We start from the raw sequence: 23,800 nt of genomic DNA on the forward strand, positions 1-23,800 counted from the left end.
ATTAAGTCAATACTTTGTATGTATGTATTTTTCACCTCATCATTTTCCGTGGATGTATTTTCTGTAATATTGTAAGATTTTTGCACCTGACCTGACCTAGTCTGACCTCACCTGGTTTGACGTAATATTGCATCATTACTGGAGGTTGTGGTCAGGTGGTGTGGGGGGGGGGGGAGATGGTGGCTCTTAAACTCACAAGAAAATATTATGTGAGGAAAACTTTTATTTGTTGTGAGAGAAGTTTGTGTTGGTAATGACCTGAACTTGTTTATGGCGGGGACGGTTGTTACCGTGTTAATACATAGTGTATACATGTTCTCTTTCTAGCGTATACATATACAGTACTGTACATATTTAATCATTATACAGATTCACTCGTGCAAAATGCATACATACACACACAAGTACACGAACATGTTCTGTATGTATCTAGAAAAATTGGAAAAGCGTACACGTGTGCGTGTGTATGTGTGTGTGGGTAGCCCGGGGCACAGCGGCTGGGCACGGGAGTCGGGGGTCGCTGGGTGGGGCCGGGCGCGGCGGGGGCGGGGCTAGGCTGTGAGTGGGAGGAGTCAGGCTCACACGCACACACTCACACGCACACAGCCGCTCCCTCGCACACAGTCTACTGTTGGACGCTGCCCCTAGCGCACCCACCGTCACGCCGCGCCCCCGCGCCCGCTCACACCACGTTAACACGTGCTGCTACCTGGTGTCTTGCAGGCCCGCGCTCCCCCCTCACACACACCTAGGACTCGTGCTCCCTCCCTCGCGGGAACCCCAGTGACTTGTGGATAAAATAAGTGCGCGATCTAGTGAAGGAGGGCAGGAAGGAGCGGCTACAGCAGCGGCTCTCCACCAAGGATACTCCTGCACCACCAGTCCTCCTGCACCACAGGTAAGCCTTAACACACACACACACACCTGTATCGTCCACACCTGCTAGTAATAAACACCCGCGTCAGCAGTGGCGCAGGACGGTGTAGGTATGTCGCCTAGAGTTAAATAGTGCTCATCTGGTAGGCTGGTCAGGAGACGCTGAGGGAGGCACTAGTGGTGCCAGGCAAAATGGCACTGTAGCGTAATCAGATGAGGACGGAGGTGCCAGTAGAATGGCAGCGGTGTCCGGCGGCCAGCAGCACCGCCCACACCACACAACATGGCCGTCGCTTATCATCCCGCTACCCATTCTGTTGACCTTTTTTGACCTTCCCTAGGTACCTGGGTCACACCTGAACGAATATATGACCTGTAGTGGCTGAGGGAACTGGTGGAGGGTGCATCAAGTGTGTGTGTTGTGGGGGCGGTGCTTCACGGCCGCCCTCACACCAAACTATAATATCCCACAACACGGTCACTCGCTCCACGGCCAACTGTTTTAAATTATCTTAATATTTTTCCCTACCTCGTAATATTAACTCCCGTAGACATTAACCAGTGTTGTGTAGGTGTGAATATTAATGAGGCTGATGGTTAATGAGCGAATGACCATCACAGGTGTAGAGGTGTACCAGCAGGGGAGTTCACTTGGGTCAGTCTTTGTTGATACTGGCGGCGGCGGTGACGGCTGGGGGAGGAGGAGGAGCGCTGGGTGTGAATATTTATACACCGTTAATATATATACACAGGGTACACCCCCGCCCTGTTGAAATTTGTATATATGTTCGTGTTTGTCTGTTACTCGCCCGATCTTGGAATCCTTTGAGAGGGATGGGGGGGTGTTACGGCTGCGGTAGTGAGGGCTTCACGTGATACTAGTAAGGGCTTCACGTTTCACTGTTAAGGGCTTCACGTGGTACTAGTAAGGTCTTCACGCGACACTCGTAAAGGCTTCTCGCGACACCAGTAAGGTCTTCACGCGATACCAGTAAGGGCTTCACGCGACACCAGTAAGGGCTGCACACTGTACTAGTAACGGCTGCACACGGCGCCAACCAAAGTAACTTGAAAGTAAAAAAAAAAACTAAAACCAGTTTGTCTTACAGCACTGGGGGTAAACTACCTCAGCGCTCAACGGTGTACAGTACGTGTGAGTAAGCTTGTTGTCTCTGCATGTATAATATTTATTTCCCTTGAAGCGGACGAATAATAATACCAATAATCATTAACTTCAATTACTTGGGTGTACAAAAGAAGCGGAGGTCACTATAATCCTCACAGATAAGCCAGAAGGCCTTTAAACACAGCCAATCATAACCCTGGAATAATTAATCAAGATATGTCATTGACTGCCTGGGAGCGCTGGCACGAGTGTATAGTATAAACATGGAGTTTTCGTGTAAGGTCACTTTTACTGCCCTCCCAGCCAATGACTGTATCTTAATTAGTTATCCATGGATATGATTGGTTGTTTGTAGGCCCATGTTTAATCGGCGATGGCTATTGGTCTAGGGAACTCTTTTCTGTGATTGCAAGTGTTAATATTTCTGGTATTTTTTATTTTATTTGTTTTGTGTTTAATGGTGGGATGGGGGGAGTCCGAGAACTGAAGGACTCTACGCCGAGAGTCCAAACAAATAGTAAATTAATCTATACAGCGAGTCCAAGATTCCGAGTACTTTTATGGATGAAAGTAATAAAGTCCCTAGCGGTGAGCGAGTCCAAGAAACTAGCGGACTTTAAGGCGAATCCGTATAGCGTCAGGTTTTCCAGCGAGTCTCAAGCGTCGGTGAGTACAAATCAGGACCGGTTTTGTCTAGCGAGTCCGGGATACGTAATTTAATTCTACTTCCGAGAAACGACGAACTCTCCGGTAAGTCCAATTAAACCGAGTACTGTAACCGAGTCCAATAACCGACGAGGTATTATTGCGAGTCCTAGACATGCAGAGCGGACTTTTTACGGACTTCATAACGTTACTAAAAAAAGCACAACTAATGCCTCGATTAAGTCCATAATAGTGCGAACTTTTCATTAAGTCAGGACAGCAGCGAACTTTCCGGCAATTCCAAGTCCGGAGTTTTCATCACTAGGTCCAGGAGCATTAATCTTAACTATCAAGTCCGAGCGCGTCGAATTTTACAAGCAAGTCCAAGAATATAGCGAACATTTAGAAAGAGTCCAAGGGCGTCGAGAATCTCCAGGAAGTCCAGAAAAGGCGGAACTTCGGACTTAACAAAAAATCGTCTCGGCTCAGCTAGGCAAACGTACCGTATATCAACCTTTCAAAATGTCCAATACTACCGGAATCTTCAAGTCCAAAGGCGTGTATCTCAAGCAAGTCCAATATATAATCTACTCGCCACATATTTTACAAACTCGTCGGATTTTTGCGCAAGTCCAGTAATTAGCGAACTTATTACTTTTCGGTTAATTTCAAGAAGCAGCGAACTAGTATTTAGAAAGTCCAATGAACACACAACGTCCTAGGAAGTCCAAGTAACTGTGGACTTCTCAGCGACTCCCATATAACATAGGGCATAGGTAATGGGTCTTATTAAGCGAGTCCAACTATAGAGACGGACTCAACCCTTTAACAAGTAGCTTCAAACTTAGGTTGGCTGGATATATGAGCAATAGGGGCTGGTGTAAATGGGACTGCCCAGTATGGGCCAATAGGCCCTCTGCTGTTTCCTCCATTCTTATGTAAATACAAGAAGCAGTGTACTCTAGAAGTCCAGATTACATCGAATGGGACCATTGGGCGAGTCCAAGTAATGGCGGACTCTAGTAATTCCCGCGAAAGCAAAACAAAAATCAAAGAATCCAATGAACACACGGTATAAGAACGGACCCGACGGAAGCGTTGTTTCCGAGGGTCCGAGTGGTGGAGGAAAGGACCCTAGGGCAGGGCTATGTAGCACAGGACTCTAGGGAAGAGCTATGTAGCACAGGACTTTAGGGAAGGGCTATGTAGCACAGGACTTCAGGGCAGGGCTATGTAGCACAGGACTTCAGGGCAGGGCTATGTAGCACAGGACTTCAGGGCAGGGCTATGTAGCACAGGACTTCCGGGCAGGGCTATGTAGCACAGGACTTCCGGGCAGGGCAGGGGGAGCACAGGCTGGGTAGCACAGGACAGGGCTATGGAGCACAGGGCTTCAGGCAGGGCAAGTGTAGCACAGACCACAGGGCAGGCTTATGTGAGACCTCAGACAGGGCTAAGTGTAGCACAGGACTTCTATGTTGGCAGCAGGCAGCATGACTTCAGGGCACAGCACAGGACTTCAGGGCAGGGGCTATGTAGCTAGGGCTATGTAGCACAGGACTTCCGGGCAGGCTATGTAGCACAGGACTCAGGGCAGGGCTATGCAGCACAGGACTCTCAGGGCAGGGCTATGCAGCACAGACTCTGGGGCAGGGCCATGTAGCACAGGACTTCACGGGGCAGGCAGCACAGGACTTCAGGGCAGGGCTATGTAGCACAGGACTTCAAGGTAGGGCTATGTAGCACAGGACTTCAGGGCAGGGCTATGTAGCACAGGACTTCAGGGCAGGGCTATGTAGCACAGGACTTCAGGGCAGGGCTATGTAGCACAGGACTTCAGGGCAGGGCTATGTAGCACAGGACTTTAGGGCAGGGCTATATAGGACAGGACTTTAGGGCAGGGCTATATAGGACAGGACTTCAGGGAGGGGGCTATGTAAGAAAGGACTTCAATCTTAAGCTGTAGAAACGTTCCACTGTTACCACAACAACTCACACCGGCGTCATTAGCGGAGAACTTGAGGGACCAAGAATAGGGAAGGCCAGACATAGCGCGGCCAAGCTGAAGTATTCTCCTCGGGTGCGGGGGTCGTCGGGTGTACTCTGGAAGGACGGAGTTCAGATGGGCGCCGAGGTAATAATAATGAACTTCAATCCGGTCATTTCATAGTCCAGGAAGTCTTATGATCGTTAAAGTACATGTTAGGTTCTGAAGCTTTTGGCGTGAAATTGAAGATGTTTTTGTTTTTTCTCGCCATTTTGATATTTTTCTGTTCTATTATCAAGACACTCAACCGCCATTATTATTTACATATCTACAGCTGATTGTGTTTCCTCGCGGCGGAGTTATAAACTATTTTCGGTTGTAAATATGAACTTGGGTGTGTTGATATGTGTATAAATATTTGATGGCTCTTCGTTTACCCGGTGACATCAACAATATTTTCGGGGTCCTGATTTGCATGTAATAAAGAGAGATGAATTTTCATTTTCAGAAATAGCGGAACATTCAGGGATCCCGGCGGGTGATGGCTTATTCATGTACAATTATTATCTGTATAAATATTTCAGAGGGGAGTTAATTCTCTGGTCCCGTATATAACGAAAATACTGTTTTTGTTCATTCTGTTATGGCTAAAATTACTGAACCCACTTTAATAGTTAGCGTTTATTGATATATTGTATATAGACGCATGTATGTGTGTAATTAATATACACCTACATACACATAATGTTTTCACTCTGGCCGCCATCACGACTACCACAGTGCGCCGAGAGCCACGTCCGCTGGGACTGTTAGCGACTCACTCACCCCTAAATTACATATCAATTATCCTTTAAGATCTATATAAATGGCCCATATATCAGGCGAGGCGGGTGGCCCACCGGTTATCGCTAATTGAAGACTGGTTGTGATTTTTCGTAATTTATACTTCAATCGGCGGTAAATCACAGCGCCCCGTTCATGGCCCCGCCGCCGCCGTCACCACCACCACCACCGCGCTGTTGTCTGATGGTGGTGTAGCGAGGCTCTCAAGGGCGGCGCTGATCCATGGCACCGACCTGGAGGAAGAGGTTGTTGTGTGTTGTGGGCGTCAGCTAGTGTGTGTGTTGTGGGCGTGAACTAGAGTGTGTGTGTGTTGTGGTTAGGAGCTAGTGTGTGTTGTGGTTAGGAGCTAGTGTGTTGTGGGCTGGTGTGTGCGTGGTTATGAACTAGTGTGTTTGTTGTAGTTGAGCTGGAGTGTGTGTTGCCTTACTGTATGTGTTGTAGAGAGAGAGAGAGAGAGAGAGAGAGAGAGAGAGAGAGAGAGAGACCGAAAACCAAAGGAGAGATAGATGGAGAACGTGAGAGAAAAGAGAATTTGTAGCCACACACAAACACTGCGACTCTACCTTTCCTTCTCTGATGTTACTTACTGTTACTTTACTTTACACTTGAGTAACACCCATACATACAAGCCAATATTAGAGTCGTTTAAGCCCCACCACTCAGTCACTCACGGTGAAAGAAAATATCACACTATCTTCAGTAACTTTTCTTCCCACACCTTCGACTAACTCACCGCCAGCCTTATAAACCTCTACTAACTTTACGTAAATAATAATACTCCATAAAAAAACATTATAGAAAAGACTTATAAACAGGAATGATAAGAACAATACCTCAACGTCGCTATACAGTATACGCCAAGTTAATGATGTTGACACTAAAATGTTTTGTTTATCATACGAGAAAGAAGATAAACACGGAATAAGATAGAATAATAAAGAGGAAATGAGGTATAATAATATCAACCGTAATAAAAACAGTAATAATAATGAATAAAAACAATAATAATTACAAAAAAAATAACAAGAAATTTCCCGCTCACCCAAGACACCTCAAGCAGATGTTATCGTTGTGCTTGGCCACGTCGGGATCATCACCTTACCTCAAATACACCTGTAATTAGTGTTTCCGGGAGACAATTAAGCAAACTAGCCCCGTAATGCATGTTGTGGAGGCAATTAGCTGGAAGGTTGAACGGTGCCATCCTCCCTGGCCACTAGATCGATAAATAATTGATATGCGTGACTAACCTGGGCAGCAGCAGACCGGAGTTACGGCGGCAATTTTGTGTAATCAGTGATTGTGTTCTACCACGGGGAAAAAGCGTTACACAATACAGAAGGTGTAGTGAGGTGTAGTCCGAGTGCTTGTGGGGGTGGTAGGTAGGTAAGTGAGTGTATGTGCTTGTATGTGAATGGATGAAGTGTTTGTGTGAATGTTTGTAGATAGGATAATGTGCTTGTGAGTGTTTGTGTGTGTAAATATGAAGAGCTGCTTGTATATGTGTTAGTTAAAAGGATGGGAGTGCTTGTATGCTTACGTGTGTGTATGTATATGTGTGTTAAAATGATAAAATACTTGTGTATATGTGAGTTAACAGGATGAGTATTAATACCTTGGATGAGTGTATACTTGAGTGTATTACCTGTATAATGAATCCGTTTATGAGTTAAGAGCCAAGTACCGTGTATCCTCGTGTATGGGCAGGTTTGGTGACTTAATGTATATACCTAAATGTGTATGTATATAAACCCGGTGTATAGCTAAGGCTCCCTGGTGTCATATATACATACACATAAGTTAATGTATACTAGACATTTTAACTCGTGTTGATATTTCTGCTTAAAATTTCCATAATTTAGTTGAGAGAGAGAGAGAGAGAGAGAGAGAGACACTGTACAGTTTGTGTGAGAGAGAGTATGTGTGTGTGTGTGTGTGTGTTTGAGAGAGAGAGAAAGACTGTGTGTGTGTGTGTGTGCACATTTGCCGCTGTACATGTCATTTCATATAATTTTGTTAATTTAAGAAATACATTAACAGGTATTTCAGTGACGGTAATATCAACGGTGCACATGTGATGATTACAAGCACAAGTACAGAACGTTTAATAATTAATCAGACGTTTCCCAGTTCCTAGTTAATCAGACATTTCCCAGTTCCTAATTAATCAGACGTTTCCCAGTTCCGAGTTAATCAGACGTTTCCCAGTTCCTAGTTAATCAGACGTTTTATATCTCCTCGACCTCTTCATTACTGGGGCCCATTAAATTCTTATACTGGGGTCCATTAGTCTTGTACTGGGGTCCATTAGTCTTGTACTGGGGTCCATTAGTCTTGTACTGGGGCCCATTAGTCTTGCTGGGGCCCATTAAATTCTTATACTGGGGTCCATTAGTCTTGTACTGGGGTCCATTAGTCTTGTACTGGGGTCCATTAGTCTTGTACTGGGGCCCATTAGTCTTGTACTGGGGCCCATTGGTCTTGTACTGGGGTCCATTAGTCTTATGGGGCCCGTGGTCTTATACTGGGGCCCATTAGTCTTGTACTGGGGGTCCATTAGTCTTATACTGGGGCCATTAGTCTTGTACTGGGGTCCATTAGTCTTGTACTGGGGTCCATTAGTCTTGTACTGGGGCCCATTAGTCTTGTACTGGGGCCCATTAGTCTTGTACTGGGGCCCATTAGTTAATAGAATATTCCTATTAATCCTTCATTTTCAGATTTTTTCCATTTTTTTTCTTCATTGGTCAATTTTGTTTATGTCCTGAGAAAATTAGTTTTGGTTATTTACCTTCGATTCGTTTTCTAAGCCTGTGATTGGTTGTTGGCGACGGTGGTTCCCGAGATATATATTCTGGCCATTCTAGTTCGATATATTTCATCTATCTTTCCTTGTGATAGATATTGAATTTTATTTCCTTCCTAAGTTCATTAAATTTCAGGGATTATTTTGGGGGTATTTTTATTAAATACGAATTGAAATTATCCTCAATACAGATCCTGTTAAAATAACGTTAAAAATTCTCTCGGTATATTTAACAATGATAAATTCCTTTTAACATTGTCTTCCTTTAATTTCCTTTGTCATAATTTTTTCTGTAATATTTTGGGGAACGTTAAATTGTTAACATTTTTTAACACCTTATATAATTTAGTTGACCTGACCCCCAAAAATGAAGTTTTTGTCTTTTAACATAATTCTAACCGAGATTAACATTAATATATTCATTAAGGTTAACATTGGGTTTATATATACAGTATATATATATATATATACCACTATTATTTCAACAGATTATACCACTAGAAGTAACCACTCCTTATAGATAACGTATACAGTATACCATTATTGCCAGCGTATATACCCTTATGTATTTCCAACGAATATACCAATATTTCCAGCGTTTATACCATTATTGCCAGCGTATATACCATTATGTATTTCCAACGTATATACCAGTATTTCCAGCGTTTATACCAATATTTCCAACGCATTTACCATTAATGCCAACGTATATACCATTATGTATTTCCAACGTATATACCAGTATTTCCAGCGTTTATACCAATATTTCCAGCGTTTATACCATTATTTCCAGCGTATATACCAATACTTCCAGCGTTTATACCATTATTGCCAGCGTATATACCATTATGTATTTCCAACGTATATACCAATATTTCTAGCGTTTATACCATTATTTCCAACGTATATACCAATATTTCTAGCGTTTATACCATTATTTCCAACGTATATACCATTAATGCCAGCGTATGTACCACTATGTATTTCCAACGTATTTACCATTATTTCCAACGCATTTACCATTAATGCAAACGTATATACCGTTATGTATTTCCAACGTATATACCAATATTTCCAGCGTATATACCATAAATGCCAACGTATATACCATAAATGCCAACGTATACACCACCCTTTATAGTTATACCATTATTTCATTGTATATACCTCCCATTGTCTTCTATGTCAATGGGGAATATTGCTTCAGTGGAGGCAAATATACCATCAGTTCGCCAGGAGAACAGCATCGCCAGGGTAGACGAAGGTGCATGCTCGTTCACCCAAGTTGCCTAATAGGACCATCTTAACTATTGACCTCAGTAATTACCTTAACTAATCATCTTAACTACTGTCCTTAACTAATTACCGTTACTACTTTTCCCTAACTCTTAACTACTTACCTCGAACTAATCACCATAACTACTGTTGACCTTAATTACTGACCTTAGCTGATCATCTTAACTACAGACTTAAACTAATTACCTTAACTAATCACACAATACAACGTTCCTTAACTCGTACCTGTCGACCATTTCAATAATAATAACTAATAATATGAGGTGTAACACAACCAACTCTCTCTATGCACAACTTAATATACAAAACACAAAAAAAAACCCGGCCACTGTTTTCATATCAAAAGTGTAGAGCAATTATCAAAATGTTCTATAAATCTCTATGATCACATGAAGTATAATTAAAATGGCATGAAGATAAAATTTTGTTAAATCGACAATAAATGTTAAAATAGTTATATATGTATTTTTTTTCCCAGTGGATACCAGCGTTAGTCGTCACTCGTGCTGGGGGAAAAAAGACGAATAATTACAATTATTCTAGTTTTTTTTTATTGATTTTTGGGGGGGGGGGTATTTGCAGTAATGGTTGATTTATTTCATTATAATGTTATTTTATTGGTTTATTATTGGTGAATGTTAATGTGATGCTTGTGATGAGGGATAATCACCACCATTACCATCACCACTACCACAATTACCACTATCACCCTCATCACTTTCATGCTCACCACCTCTACCAGCACACTCACCTTCACCACTACCACCAGCACACTCGCCCTCGTTACAATCACCACTACTACCACCATCATTCACCACAACTACCACCATCCCAAGAACAACCATTACGCTATCATCACCTGCCCTTGTAACCAGTGATATAGGGTCTACCTGTCCTGATCGTGGTAATTACTTCCCTAAACCTGGTCCCTAGTAACTACCTTACATTCACCCCCATTCAACCCTAAAGGTCAATCAGTATTATAGAAACACCTTTATTATCATTAACGGAGATTATCGTTATTATTATTATTATTATTGTTATTATTGTTATTATTTTAGTATGTTATTATTATTATTGTTATTATTTTAGTATGTTATTATTATTATTATTATTTTTATTATTTTTATTATTATTGTTATTGTTATTGTTGTTATCGTCCACTATTACCACTATTATTGTGTGCTACTGTTACCAACATTATTATCAAGAGCTACTAACCAAAATCAATATCAATCACAACTACCACTATTATCAATCACCATCTTCACTACCCTACCACTATCACTCCCCAACAACAACTATCGTAAAACAAGTATCACAATCTAAACTACCACCACCACCACCATCTATTTCTTCCTACATTACTAACCTAACTTAACCAACTACCCCCCCCCTACCACCACGACTCGTCTGCCCGCCCTCTCTCCACCTACAACAACTGTCACCACAACTACCACCAATAACCAGTACTACTACACTACTCTACCATAACAAACAGCAGTAGGAGAGGGAGGAGGACGCGGAGGACGAGCTATTGACGAAAGGATTAGCGGAGACAATTAGAGAATGGTGGAGATGGGGTAGTGGTGGTGGTGGTGGAGGTGGGGGTGGAGGTGGGGTAGTGGTGGTGGGGTAGTGTGGTGGTGGTGGTGGGGTAGTGGTGGTGGAGAGGGGTAGTAGTGGTGGTGGTGGAGATGGGGGTGGTGGAGGTGGGGTAGTGGTGGTGGTGGGGTAGTGGTGGTAGTGGTGGTGGTGGAGGTGGGGTAGTGGTGGAGGAAGAAGGGGGTGATGTGAGTGTTCGCTAGTTGTTCTCTTCTCCTCCACCTCCTCAACTTGGCCCAGGCTTTTTCGGGAGTCAGTTCGAGCTGCTTCTGTTGAGATTGGGTCTCTCTCTCTCTCTCTCTCTCTCTCTCTCTCTCTCTCTCTCATGTAAAGTAAGGTGATGGTGTGTTAAAATGGAGCTGTGTGTGTGTGTGTGTGTGTGTGTGTGTGTGTGTGTGTGTGTGTGTGTGACTGGCATAATGGAGAAATTATTTTATATAATTTTTTTAAATTTTCATTCTAGGAGTTAATGTAAAATAATAAAATACGTGAACTCCATCGATTAGGACACATATGTATCAGGTTTGTGTTAAGATGTGTCAGTATAGTGTAGTATTAATATAAGCGATCTGATGGACTATTTTCACAACATATTGTACTTGTAGATATTGTTGTAGATAAGGTAGATGCATAGGGGTGGTTCTTGTGTGTGGTGGTTCTATAGTGACGATGAAGACGAGCAGTATGGTGATGGTGGTGAAGACGAGCAGTATGGTGATGGTGGTGAAGACGAGCAGTATGGTGATGGTGGTGAAGACGAGCAGTATGGTGATGGTGGTGAAGACGAGCAGTATGGTGATGGTGGTGAAGACGAGCAGTATGGTGATGGTGGTGAAGACGAGCAGTATGGTGATGGTGGTGAAGACGAGCAGTTACAATGCCTAACAAACACGGGGAAGCTGTAGTTGCTGTAGGTAATGCTTACATATATAAATTGCTCTAAAGTCATTATCGGTTTCACATTTCTTCAGTTATTTTATTCCTTGATAATCTGAATACATGTTGCTATGTAAATGGATTAGTGAAAGTATTTTACCTCTCGTATGTCTATGGGAAAGGGTCGCGGAAAGGGGACGTGATTGCTGCCCGTATCATCATTGGGTATGACTTTGCTTAGGAGATTGGTATCCCCGCATCCCCTGAGCAACGCTCTTGTGCATTATGCAGAAGACCCGACAGCCGCACCCTTATCCACTACCTCCTAAGATGTCCCCACACACAACACTTCCGTGACGCCTGCTGGACCACCACTCCACGACCCCCTGACGGAGACACGATGATCCTCCCCATACTGGCCAGATATTTTGTAAATAACATTGATTATGTGTTAAAGGAATATCCTTCCTTCCTTAGGCTTTAGTAAGCCCCTTTACAATATTTATACTGTATATACTTGTCACACTTGCCAGATGCTTCTGGTGTTATTGTACAGGGGTACCTTCCTCTATCAAGGAATAAACAATTGAAATTGAAAATTGAAATTGAAAGTATTTTTTTGTATGTGTTTGTTAGAAATGTTTTTGTTATGTTTTAAATTAAGGTTAATTTTTATGGTGGTGCATGTATTATTATTTGTTGTTGTTGTTTTGAGTTTATAGGTAAAGTGTCAACTGGATATATTCATCGGTTTACTCACTCACTCAAATCCTATATCTAATTCTCTCTCTCTCTCTCTCTCTCTCTCTCTCTCTCTCTCTCTCTCTCCGTCGTGGTATGCGGCGGAATGTCAATTGTTGCGTCGCGTGTTGCTGCGTTGACAAAGTTTACAGCGAATTCCAGACAAGTTTCTTCACATTAATTTTGTTGTTGTTGAGTTGATCTACCAAACACGCGATTAGTTTCCGCCTACTTATAGTTTCTTATTACTTATTCATCGCTCTGTGAATAATGGACACACACACACACACACACACAGGTACACACACACACACAGGTACACAAGTGTTATTTCCCTTTCGTGTGTGTGTGTGTGTGTGTTTTAACTGACAAACACACCGACATGAGAATACAAACAGACATGAAGCTACAAACAAACACAGGGTCAACAAACAAACTCAAACAAATATTATAAATTCCTTCCCGGTTATTATATCGGTGTATAATTAAAATTGATAAATACGATTTCCATTTTGGGGGGTAATAGTTGAAACATACGACAGTCTGTCCTTAATAATTACAGGCAAATGTTTTATGAATTACAAGAACACAATTAATACTATTTATTCATTTTATAATTAACTAGAATTGTCTTTTGCGAAAAAAAATTAAGATTTATTTTGTGTATATGCAAGGCAGTGTACTTAGTGTCCGCATTTTTGATGACTTATAGCGTACGTAGTGACAATGTAATTTATGTCCGTATATGTAGCGTCCGTAGTTAAAATCGTCCGCGGTGTCCGTAGTGCGTCCGTATATATATATCTAATACAGTGTCATATTTCGCGTTCAAATTTCTCATTAAAAATTGTCTTTCCTGCGTTAAAACTGTCATGTCATGTTATGTTATTTTCGTGTGTGTGTGCGTGTGCTAGTGAGGTTTAAGAGTATGTGTGTGTGCGTGTTAGTGCCGTGTGTATGTGCGTTAGTGACATTTATGTGCATGTGTGCGTTTGTATGTCTTCGCGTAATGTGTGTTAGTGAATTTTACATCTATGCGTGTGCGTTAAAGTGACGTGTATGTATGTATGTGCGTTAATGAAGTACGTGTGTGTGTGTGTTTTGTAGTTCCTTAAGATGTATTAAATATGTTGTATTGTATTAATTACTTTATACAGATTTATTTACCTATTGTAGCTATTTTATATTATTTAAACTATCAATTGGTCTATTTTTACACCTATTATTATATATATTTTATTTTTCATTATCTAATTTAATTTATTCATTTATTAATTTATTTTTATCATTTCTTGTTTTTTTTTAATTTAGTTATTTTTTTTAAATTTGTTTATATAATTCATTTGATTTTTCTTATATTTATCTTTTTTTTCATACGGACATCGAACCCCCACACCCAGACAGGTCATGCGAACACCGCAATCCAGTGTGCCAACCCACATCCTCCTCAACATTCCTGGAAACATTGTCAGTCCGCTATTACACATTCTAACATTATTACCATCGTTTCAACATTCTTTTAAGGGATTATTCTAACATTTCTTAAGTGACAATATTATTTTAATGGATACTTTAATATATATTTTGCTTTAATATTCCTTCTCTATATTAAACATTTTTAGCAGTTTATTAACATTTTTACGACACTGCCAACATTCATGCGACACATATTAACACTGCAGAACTTTGGACATTACTAACATTTGTAATTTACCCCCTAGTGAGATCATTATTATTGTTGTTAGTATTATTATTAGTGTTATTATTGTTATTTTTATTGTTATTATTGTTGTTATTGTTGTTATTGTTGTTATTATTATTATTATTATTATTATTATTATTATTATTATTATTATTATTATATACACTACCACAAGTACCGCCACTATCTTACCAGCAACCAACCAGTCAACTAATGAACCAGCCAACCATAATTGCTTATTACCACCTCATATAGGAACTAAGCAAATAAGCAACCACTGTCTCTTATGCAGCCAGCCTACTAGCAACAAATATTTTGCTAACTATCACTCAAACAACAAGTATTTTAGGGGGACTACTAGTGAATAGGTCGAGTCAGTAGGTCGAATCAGTAATAGTGGTAGAAGTAACAGTAGGTCGAGTCGGTAATAGTGGTAGAAGTAACAGTAGGTCGAGTCAGTAATAGTGGTAGAAGTAACAGTAGGTCGAGTCAGTAATAGTGGTAGAAGTAACAGTAGGTCGAGTCAGTAATAGTGGTAGAAGTAACAGTAGGTCGAGTCAGTAATAGTGGTAGAAGTAACAGTAAGTCGAGTCAGTAATAGTGGTAGAAGTAACAGTAGGTCGAGTCAGTAATAGTGGCAGAAGTAACAGTAGGTCGAGTCAGTAATAGTGGTAGAAGTAACAGTAGGTCGAGTCAGTAATAGTGGTAGAAGTAACAGTAGGTCGAGTCGGTAATAGTGGTAGAAGTAACAGTAGGTCGAGTCAGTAATAGTGGTAGAAGTAACAGTAGGTCGAGTCAGTAATAGTGGTAGAAGTAACAGTAGGTCGAGTCAGTAATAGTGGTAGAAGTAACAGTAGGTCGAGTCAGTAATAGTGGTAGAAGTAACAGTAGGTCGAGTCAGTAATAGTGGTAGAAGTAACAGTAGGTCGAGTCAGTAATAATGGTAACAGTAACAGTAGAATCAATAGTAATATCAGTAGCGATCCGTATAGAAAGAGGGAGGGACAGGATAATAGAACGTATCCATTCTGTCCATTTCGGTGTTCATTTTCAATCTGGTTCAGTGAGGAGGAGGGCGGGGTGCGGTGGTAGCGGCGGCGGCGGCGGCGGTAACTGGGACATGAGGAGAGAGGGTTAGGCGGGCGGGCGGACGAGCAAGCGACAAACCTACCCTCACCCCTGTCGCTTATCGTCGTTTCTTCTCTCATTTCTAACTCTTTCCCTGTAAAAAACCCATATTATTTAACCTTACCTGTGTTGTGTTTGGGTATAGGTATGTTTTATTTTAATGATAAAGGACGGTAGAATAATCAGGGGGAGGAGGGGGAGGGGGTAATGATCGTTATGGGAGCGGGAAGGGTGACGTGTAGCGGGGTCGGGTGTCGGGAGGTTGATCGAGAGGGGCTTCCAGTTGTAGCCCTGCCTAGTTCCTCCTCCTCTTCCCGGTAGTCTTCTCGGTTCATTACTTCCTCATTGGTCGGTAATTGTTTCCGGGATACCTGAGAAGTGCGTGAGGGAGGGAGGGAGGGACCTGTACTTGATTTAATAGCTCTGTGAGGGAGGTATTATTATGACGGTGTACCCAGAGTATAATAATAAACGGGGATATTTTTATTACTCCGATGTTCTTTTTTTTTAAGGCTGTTGTGGTGTTTATCGTTAGGTGGATTGTTATGGAATTTATTGTTATTTTATTGGATGTTTAACCATGCACTTCGCTACGGTGACGCTACTTTTAATACGATTTTATTCACGAGAGGGGGACCCTGTACACGAGTGGTCCCTGTGTATGGTGTTGGTGTATTGTTGACCTTAGGTGTTGAACTTGTGTGTGTTGTTGTTGTTGTCACGTGATATAAACAAAGTCTTGACATGAGTGTTCCTTCCTTCCTTCAGCAGGCGGCGCACACCTCCACCAGGCTGGCTTACCACGGCACCTTCGGGGCCCAGGGGGGTTTAGGGGGGGGCATGGCCTACCTCAAGAGCCCCCCTTACCCCATGAATGGCCTGGGCTTGGGCATGGGGCACCACTCGCCCATGGATCACGGTGTTCACCCTTCAGTACCATATCCTGCAGGTAAGCTAACTCGCTCTCTGTTGTCCCGTGTTTATATAATATACCCAGATGAGTGAGTACTCTTACCTGTCGTGACATATTACCCATTATAACTCTTGACTAATGAATACAGTAAAACCTCCATATAGCGGACTTCTCTCTCCATGTAATCCTTTAGACAGGGATTTCAAACCTTAACGGATCCTCCATATATAGGATTTTCATTTCGATATAGTTCATTAGATGGAGGTGTCACATCTGATCATGCCCTCTATATAAAGGACCTTTCTCGCCATATTGTCCGTTAAATTGAAGTTTCCATTAAATGAGAGGTGTCAATCTATGTTATTATACCTGTCATTAAAATACCTCAGGACTCTCTATAAGACTTTTAGCTAATAACAATATTTTTCTTACCTATACGACGATGCTAATTAACCATATACCTGTAACTCATCTCACTCCCTCGGGTCCTCCTCAGGGAACTCATGGACGTCCCTCTCCTCGGTGACCTCAGCTCCCACCAGGAAACAGCGGCGGGAGAGGACCACCTTCACTAGGGCTCAGTTAGATATCTTGGAGTCCCTGTTTGCCAAGACCCGCTATCCTGATATATTTATGAGGGAGGAAGTGGCTATCAAGATCAACCTGCCCGAGAGTCGAGTACAGGTGAGCTCTCGTCCTCTACTCGAGTGTTAGGTGGTGTAAGGAGGAGTACTTCGAGTAGGACCGTGAATTAATCTTAGCAGAACCTTAGTTTAACCAAACGTTAACCTAACCTATCCTTAGCTTAACTTAACCTAAGCTAACCTAATCCTACCTTAAAGTAACTTAACCTAACCTTAATATAATCTAACCTATTCTAACCTAACCAAACATAACATAACCTAAAACTAACCTAATCTAATCTAACCTAACCTTAACCTTAGGTACTATAATAATGATGACTGATGATAATGACGATGATAGTGATGACTTATGATAGTGATGTGTGATGATAATGACGATGATAGTGATGAATGATGATAGTGATGACTAGGCTCAGGATAATTATGCATTTAAAATGGCTAAATATGTATGCAAATATGCAGTAAAAACTGAGAAAATATGCACTTAAATATGCACTTTAAAATGTGTTAATAAATAATAACTACTAAGTTAATAACTCCTTTTCTGTACATTTTCTCAGTAAATTTACTTTCCCAGGCAGGATGTAGCCGAAGTAGGATATCTTAAAGAAGGATTAAATTAAAAAAACAATATACTGACAAAGTAATTTATTAAACAATACTGAAAAAATTATTTTACTTTTAAGAAAACAGAAGAACAAAAGAGTGTCAGTAGCCGAGGGAGCCCGTGCATCTATACCCTGCCTGGCTGAACACGAACCCCTCACGTACAGGTCATGTCCACTGATCAGCCAATCACGGCCTAGCTAACCACAGCCTAATGTTGACCTATATAAACGTCACTTAAGTATGTTCCTTTTGGATATTATGACGCTAAAACAAAATTGCGTATTTTCGATTTTGTATTAGTGCAACAAAATGGACATTTATTATATTTCAAATATCAGTAATTTCTGCCTCAGCGTTGCTGTTATGCTCGCGAATTTTTTGACCCTTGAGGTTGAAGAATGTTTATAATATTTTGGAATTTTCCAAATATATGCCTTATAAAACAAAAAAAATATGAATATGCACTTTAGCTAAAAAATGGCTTAAATATGCATTTGCATATGCACATATGCAAATGCATAATTATCCTAAGCCTAGTGATGACTGATGATAGTGATAATGATGTTGATAATGATGACAATGTTAATAGTAATGACGATGATAGTGGTGAAGATAATGAACGATGATGATGAGCTTCTGTATCTATCTGTAATGACTGTGTCTGTCTGTCTGTCAGTCTGTCATAATTGTTTGTCTGTCAGTCTGTCATGATTTTGTGTGTAAATGACAGTCTGTCTGCCTGCCTGTAATAAGCTCCCAACCGTTATTATACCTGTTATTACCTAGATATTACCGTTGTTACACCTGTCATTACCGTTAATACACCTTTTATCTGTTAGTCCTCTGTTGTTGTCGTTGATGTAACTATGACAACGAAGACTTCAGAAAAATCAAAATATTACCGTTATTATACCAATATTTGCTTTCAATCCGTTGTAATAACCGTTTGTTTACTTTCAATCCGTTGTAATAACCGTTTGTTTGCTTTAACGGAGGGTGCGGTGGGGTTCCGTTCGCCCGTCCCTCTGTCCGCCCATTCGCCCGCCCTACCTTACGACGTGTAGGAGGAAAGACCCGCAAAAGGAACTCAATTTGCAACACGTCGTCATAACAAATTCATACATACATACATACATACATACATACATACATACATTACTTGTTCCATAAGATAGCGGTAAGAGTAAATATTGTCACCTGAACATAAAACTCTGCCAATTAGGGGTTAGTACAGGTTATATAAAGGAGTTAATTAATATTTACCTGTGGGTATGGATGACTTTATCGTGTGTTTGAATTTAGTGATAATTGTTGTGTAAAAGTGTAGGTAGTTGTTGTGTGAAGTGTGCTGCTTAATCTTTGATAACTGTAATGATAATAATAATAGTAATAATAATGATAAAATAGTAGTAATAATAATAATAATTGTCAGGTTTTCTTATATTTTACTTTATCGGTATATTTCTCTCTCCCAGATGCTTTCACTATCCCACACTGTTAATTTATTTCTTACTCAAAATTAAAAATAACACAATAACTTACTGTCTGGTTCAGGTGTTAAAAGGTGATGAATTTCCTCAGGTGACCAAACAAGATCTGAGATACACAGGTGTTGACGCAGATACCCGGTTGATTATGAGTCTTTTTTTTTCTACGTGTTTGTGAGTGTCTGTGTGTGTAGGGGGTGTCTGGGGGAGGTAGAATAACAGGGGAGGGATATACAAGCCAAGACAGGTCATTTGTCACCCCGCGGCGCCACATTACCAACACCTCTCTTGAATTGGTCCCTGATGCGTGACTGGCCTTTGTAACGTGACACCCATAATTAGGCTAATGTTAACCCCCGGCAGCGCAGGTCCCAGCTAACGTGCCCAGTAGCCCCCTCCTCCGTCACCACACTGCACTGTACACTCCGCCTTCTCTGCGCACTAGGTCTATACATGCACACCTCACTCTCCCACAAGCTTAGCAATTCTCCGTTATATTTTATCATTCAGAGGAGGATATATTGGTCTTTTGAGGCTGAATGATGAGAGGAAGTACAGCAGTAACGTAAGAATCATGCAAATCAGTGTTTGGGGCGGGCAGGCATCTAGGCGGCCGTGTGACCGCCCTCTTGCCTCGTCTCTTGCTCCTCCGCCACCGTAATTAGGGCGTCTTACTCGACAGGTTTTCCACCCCGGCGCCTACCTGAAGAATTTTTTTCACATCTTTTTTTTTTCCCACTTACGCTCCGGCTCACAAAGGGTCTTGAACAGCGGAGGGAAATGAATACCAGGACGCGGGTATTGTGCCGCGGGACCTGGTGAAAAGATTCTTTGTATAAATATTTCGTCCACTGCGTTTGAAAGATCGCGGGATTATGTCTTTGTGATAATTCTTTTTATTATTATTTTTCCCCGCGCGGAAACACTGTCGTAAACGGACTACGAGTTGGGCTCTAATTGTTAATTTTTTTTATACACTATGGAAAAAAATGTGCGTGGGAGCGGTGAGGGAGGGGGAGGGGGGTGGAGGCGTCGACCTGGAGTGACGGGAACCACTATCTCTACTTAAGTTCCCCCCTTAGCCGACGCCGCAGGTTATTTGCCTTCCCACCTCAGCTGTTGACACAGTCTCTGTTTCCCATTAAGCAATCACAACTCACCTCCTAGGGTTGACATTGCTCTATTACCCTCTATATTAGCTTACCGACACTCTAGAGGGGAGAATGATTTAATTTACATTGGGTTCCGCCCCGCGCAAGAGGGGAAGACGATCCGCCACTCTGCCGCGATGCGCTTTTGTTTAACTTATTTTTCTAAAAGGTTCGGATGACGTTGTTGGGGTTGACGGCTACACCTACACCAGGAATTAAAGGAGAATAATCTTATCTCCGGCAGCGTAAAATTGCAAATTAATTAAAGGTGTTAGTGTGAGTTATATCCTCTGGTGTGGAGTTGTGGAGCCGCGTCCATCATCACATCTGTTTCACTTTTGGCGGTGGCGGCTGTGTCTCCCTTCTCCCCTGGCGGCCCCTCACCCCCGTGGTCCCCCGTGTGGTCCCATTGAGGGGAGAGTGCGTCCCCTTGTCGCTCGTTCCCCCCATCATCCTGTATTCATTGTATCCGTGTCTCTGCCCGCGGCCGTTACGCCTATTTCATGCTCATTTACCGTTTCTCAGGAAAGCGCAACCAGCTACACCTCGCTCTCACCTCGCCCTCGACATCACCACGCCCTCACAATCACCACATCACACACTACGCCCTCACCATCCCCACATCAAACAACACCCTCACAATCCCACATCACACACGCACCATCCCCACACCACACACCACGTCCCCACCATCCCCACACCACACACCACGTCCCTCACCATCATCACACCACGCCCTCACCCATCATCACACCACGCCCCACCATCACACCACACCCCACCATCACACCCACGCCCTCACCATCATCACACCACCCCACACACCACGCCCTCACACCATCACACCACGCCTCACCATCCCCACACCACGCCCACACATCACGCCCTCGCCATCACAACCACGCCCTCACCATCATCACACCACGCCTCACCTCATCCCCCATCCCCCACACCACGCCCACACATCACCCCATCACACCACGCCCCCACCACCACCACACACCACGCCCTCACCCCATCACACCACGCCCCCACCCCATCACACCACGCCCTCACCATCCCCACACCACGCCCCCTCATCTCTCACACCACGCCCCTCACCATCCCCACACCACGCCCACACATCACGACCCCCACCCTCACTCACACGCCCCACCATCCCCACACCACGCCCACACACCACGCCCCACCCTCATCACACCACGCCTCACCATCATCACACCACGCCCTCACCATCCCCACACCACGCCCATCCCCACACCACCATCATCACACCCACGCCCCCACCATCCCCACACCACGCCCTCACCATCATCACACCACGCCCACCATCCCCCCACCACCCCACATCAACCACGCCCTCACCCCCCACACCACGCCCCCACCATCATCACACCACGCCCTCACCATCCCCACACCACGCCCCATCATCATCACACCACGCCCTCACCATCCCCACACCACCCCACACCACGCCCCACCATCACACCACGCCCCTACCATCCTCACACCACGCCCTCACCATCCCCACACCACGCCCACACATCACGCCCCTCGCCATCATCACACCACGCCCTCACCATCCCCACACCCAGCCCTCACCCCATCACACCACGCCCACCATCCCCACACACCACGCCCACACACCACACCCCTACCCACACCACGCCTCACCCTCATCACACCACGCCCTCACCATCCCCACCCACGCCCCCATCTCACACCACGCCCTCACCCATCCCCACACCACGCCCACACACCACACCCTCACCCTCATCACACCGCCCTCACCCTCATCACACCACGCCCTCCCACCATCCCACCACGCCCTCACTTCATCACACCACGCCCTCACCATCCCCACACCACGCCCACATCACGCCCTCGCCATCATCCACCACGCCCTCACCATCCCACACCACGCCCACACCACGCCCTCACCTCATCACACCACGCCCTACATCCCCACCACGCCCACACACCACGCCCTCCACCATCACACCGCCTCACCATCACACCACGCCCTCACCATCACACACCACGCCCTCACCATCATCACCCACGCCCTCACCATCCCCACACCACGCCCTCACCATCCCACACACCGCCACGCCCTCACCATCCCACACCGCCCACACACCACGCCCTCATCATCACCACGCCCTCACCATCACACACGCCTCACCATCCCCACACCACCCTCACCATCATCCACCACGCCTCTCCATCCCCACACCACGCCCTCACCATCCCCACCACGCCCTCACCCCCCCCACCACGCCCTCATCCCACCACGCCCTCACCATCATCACACCACGCCCCCCACACACCACTCCCACCACGCCCTCGCCATCATCACCACCCTCACCATCACACCACGCCCTCACCATCATACACCACCTCACCACCCACCACGCCCTCACCATCCCCACACCACGCCCTCAACATCCCCACCACGCCCTCACCATCATCACACCACGCCCTCACCATCCCCCACACACGCCCACCCCACCACGCCCCCACACCCCCCTCACCATCATCACACCACGCCCTCACCATCATCCCCACGCCCTCACCATCATCACCACGCCTCACCCACCATCCCCACCCCCCACACCACGCCCTCACCATCATTACACCACACCCTCACCATCATACACCACGCCCTCACCATCCCACACCACGCCCCCACACCACGCCCACACACCACGCCCCACACCATCACCGCGCCCTCTCGCCTCACCTCCAGTTGTCTACGAGCGGCCGTATAAAGTGCTTCTGATACGGGATGTTTTTACCATCGATCGGTGAGTTAATGGATGACGCTGGATGATGAAGATGGAGGAGGGGGGGGGCTAAACGACACTTGAAGCCTTGTGTCATGCCGCCAGTCACGTGAGCTCGACCATAACTCTCACAATTGGTCACGCTTGTTGTGCCAATAGTCCTTCTCCCCTCAGTTCCCCTCTCTCCCTTCCTTTCTCCTTTTTCTCTCTCTCCTTTCCTCTTCCCTTTCTCCTTCCTTTCTCCCTCTCTCCTCCTTTCTCCTCTCTCTCTCCACCTTTCTCCCTCTTTCCTACCTCACTCGCTCCCTCTCCCTTTCTACCTCCTTAGCTCCCTCCCTTCCCGCTCCCCTCTCCCTTCTCCGCTCCCTCTCCCTTCTCCTGCTCCCTCTCCCTTCTCCCTCTCTCTCTACTCCTTCCCTTCTCCCTCTCTCTCCTTACCCCCCTTCCTTCTCCCTCTCTCTCCACCCTCCCTTCCTTCCCCTTTGTCTAACATAGAGATCATCCTTCTGTCTGTCATACACGGGTGTCTGTCCACCTCTTCTGACACACCTAGAACACTGTCAACTATTGAGGCCCTCT

At 44.2% G+C, this 23,800-nt stretch overlaps 1 protein-coding gene across 1 annotated transcript in view; it reads left to right on the forward strand.

Moving 5' to 3' along the window:
* The first annotated feature begins 635 nt into the window (after window positions 1-635).
* LOC121854528 (homeobox protein otx5-A-like) overlaps window positions 636-23,800 on the forward strand; it is a 28,028-nt gene continuing 4,863 nt past the window's right edge. Inside the window, exons 1-3 of the mRNA XM_042349201.1 lie at window positions 636-898; window positions 16,400-16,580; window positions 17,041-17,228. Of these exons, the coding sequence (XP_042205135.1) occupies window positions 16,472-16,580; window positions 17,041-17,228 (297 nt within the window). The 5' untranslated portion in view covers window positions 636-898; window positions 16,400-16,471. The remainder of the gene's footprint in view (window positions 899-16,399; window positions 16,581-17,040; window positions 17,229-23,800) is intronic.

The sequence above is a fragment of the Homarus americanus genome, unplaced genomic scaffold (assembly GCF_018991925.1).
Source record: "Homarus americanus isolate GMGI-L3 unplaced genomic scaffold, GMGI_Hamer_2.0 scaffold18864, whole genome shotgun sequence".
NCBI classification, from domain to species: domain Eukaryota; kingdom Metazoa; phylum Arthropoda; class Malacostraca; order Decapoda; family Nephropidae; genus Homarus; species Homarus americanus.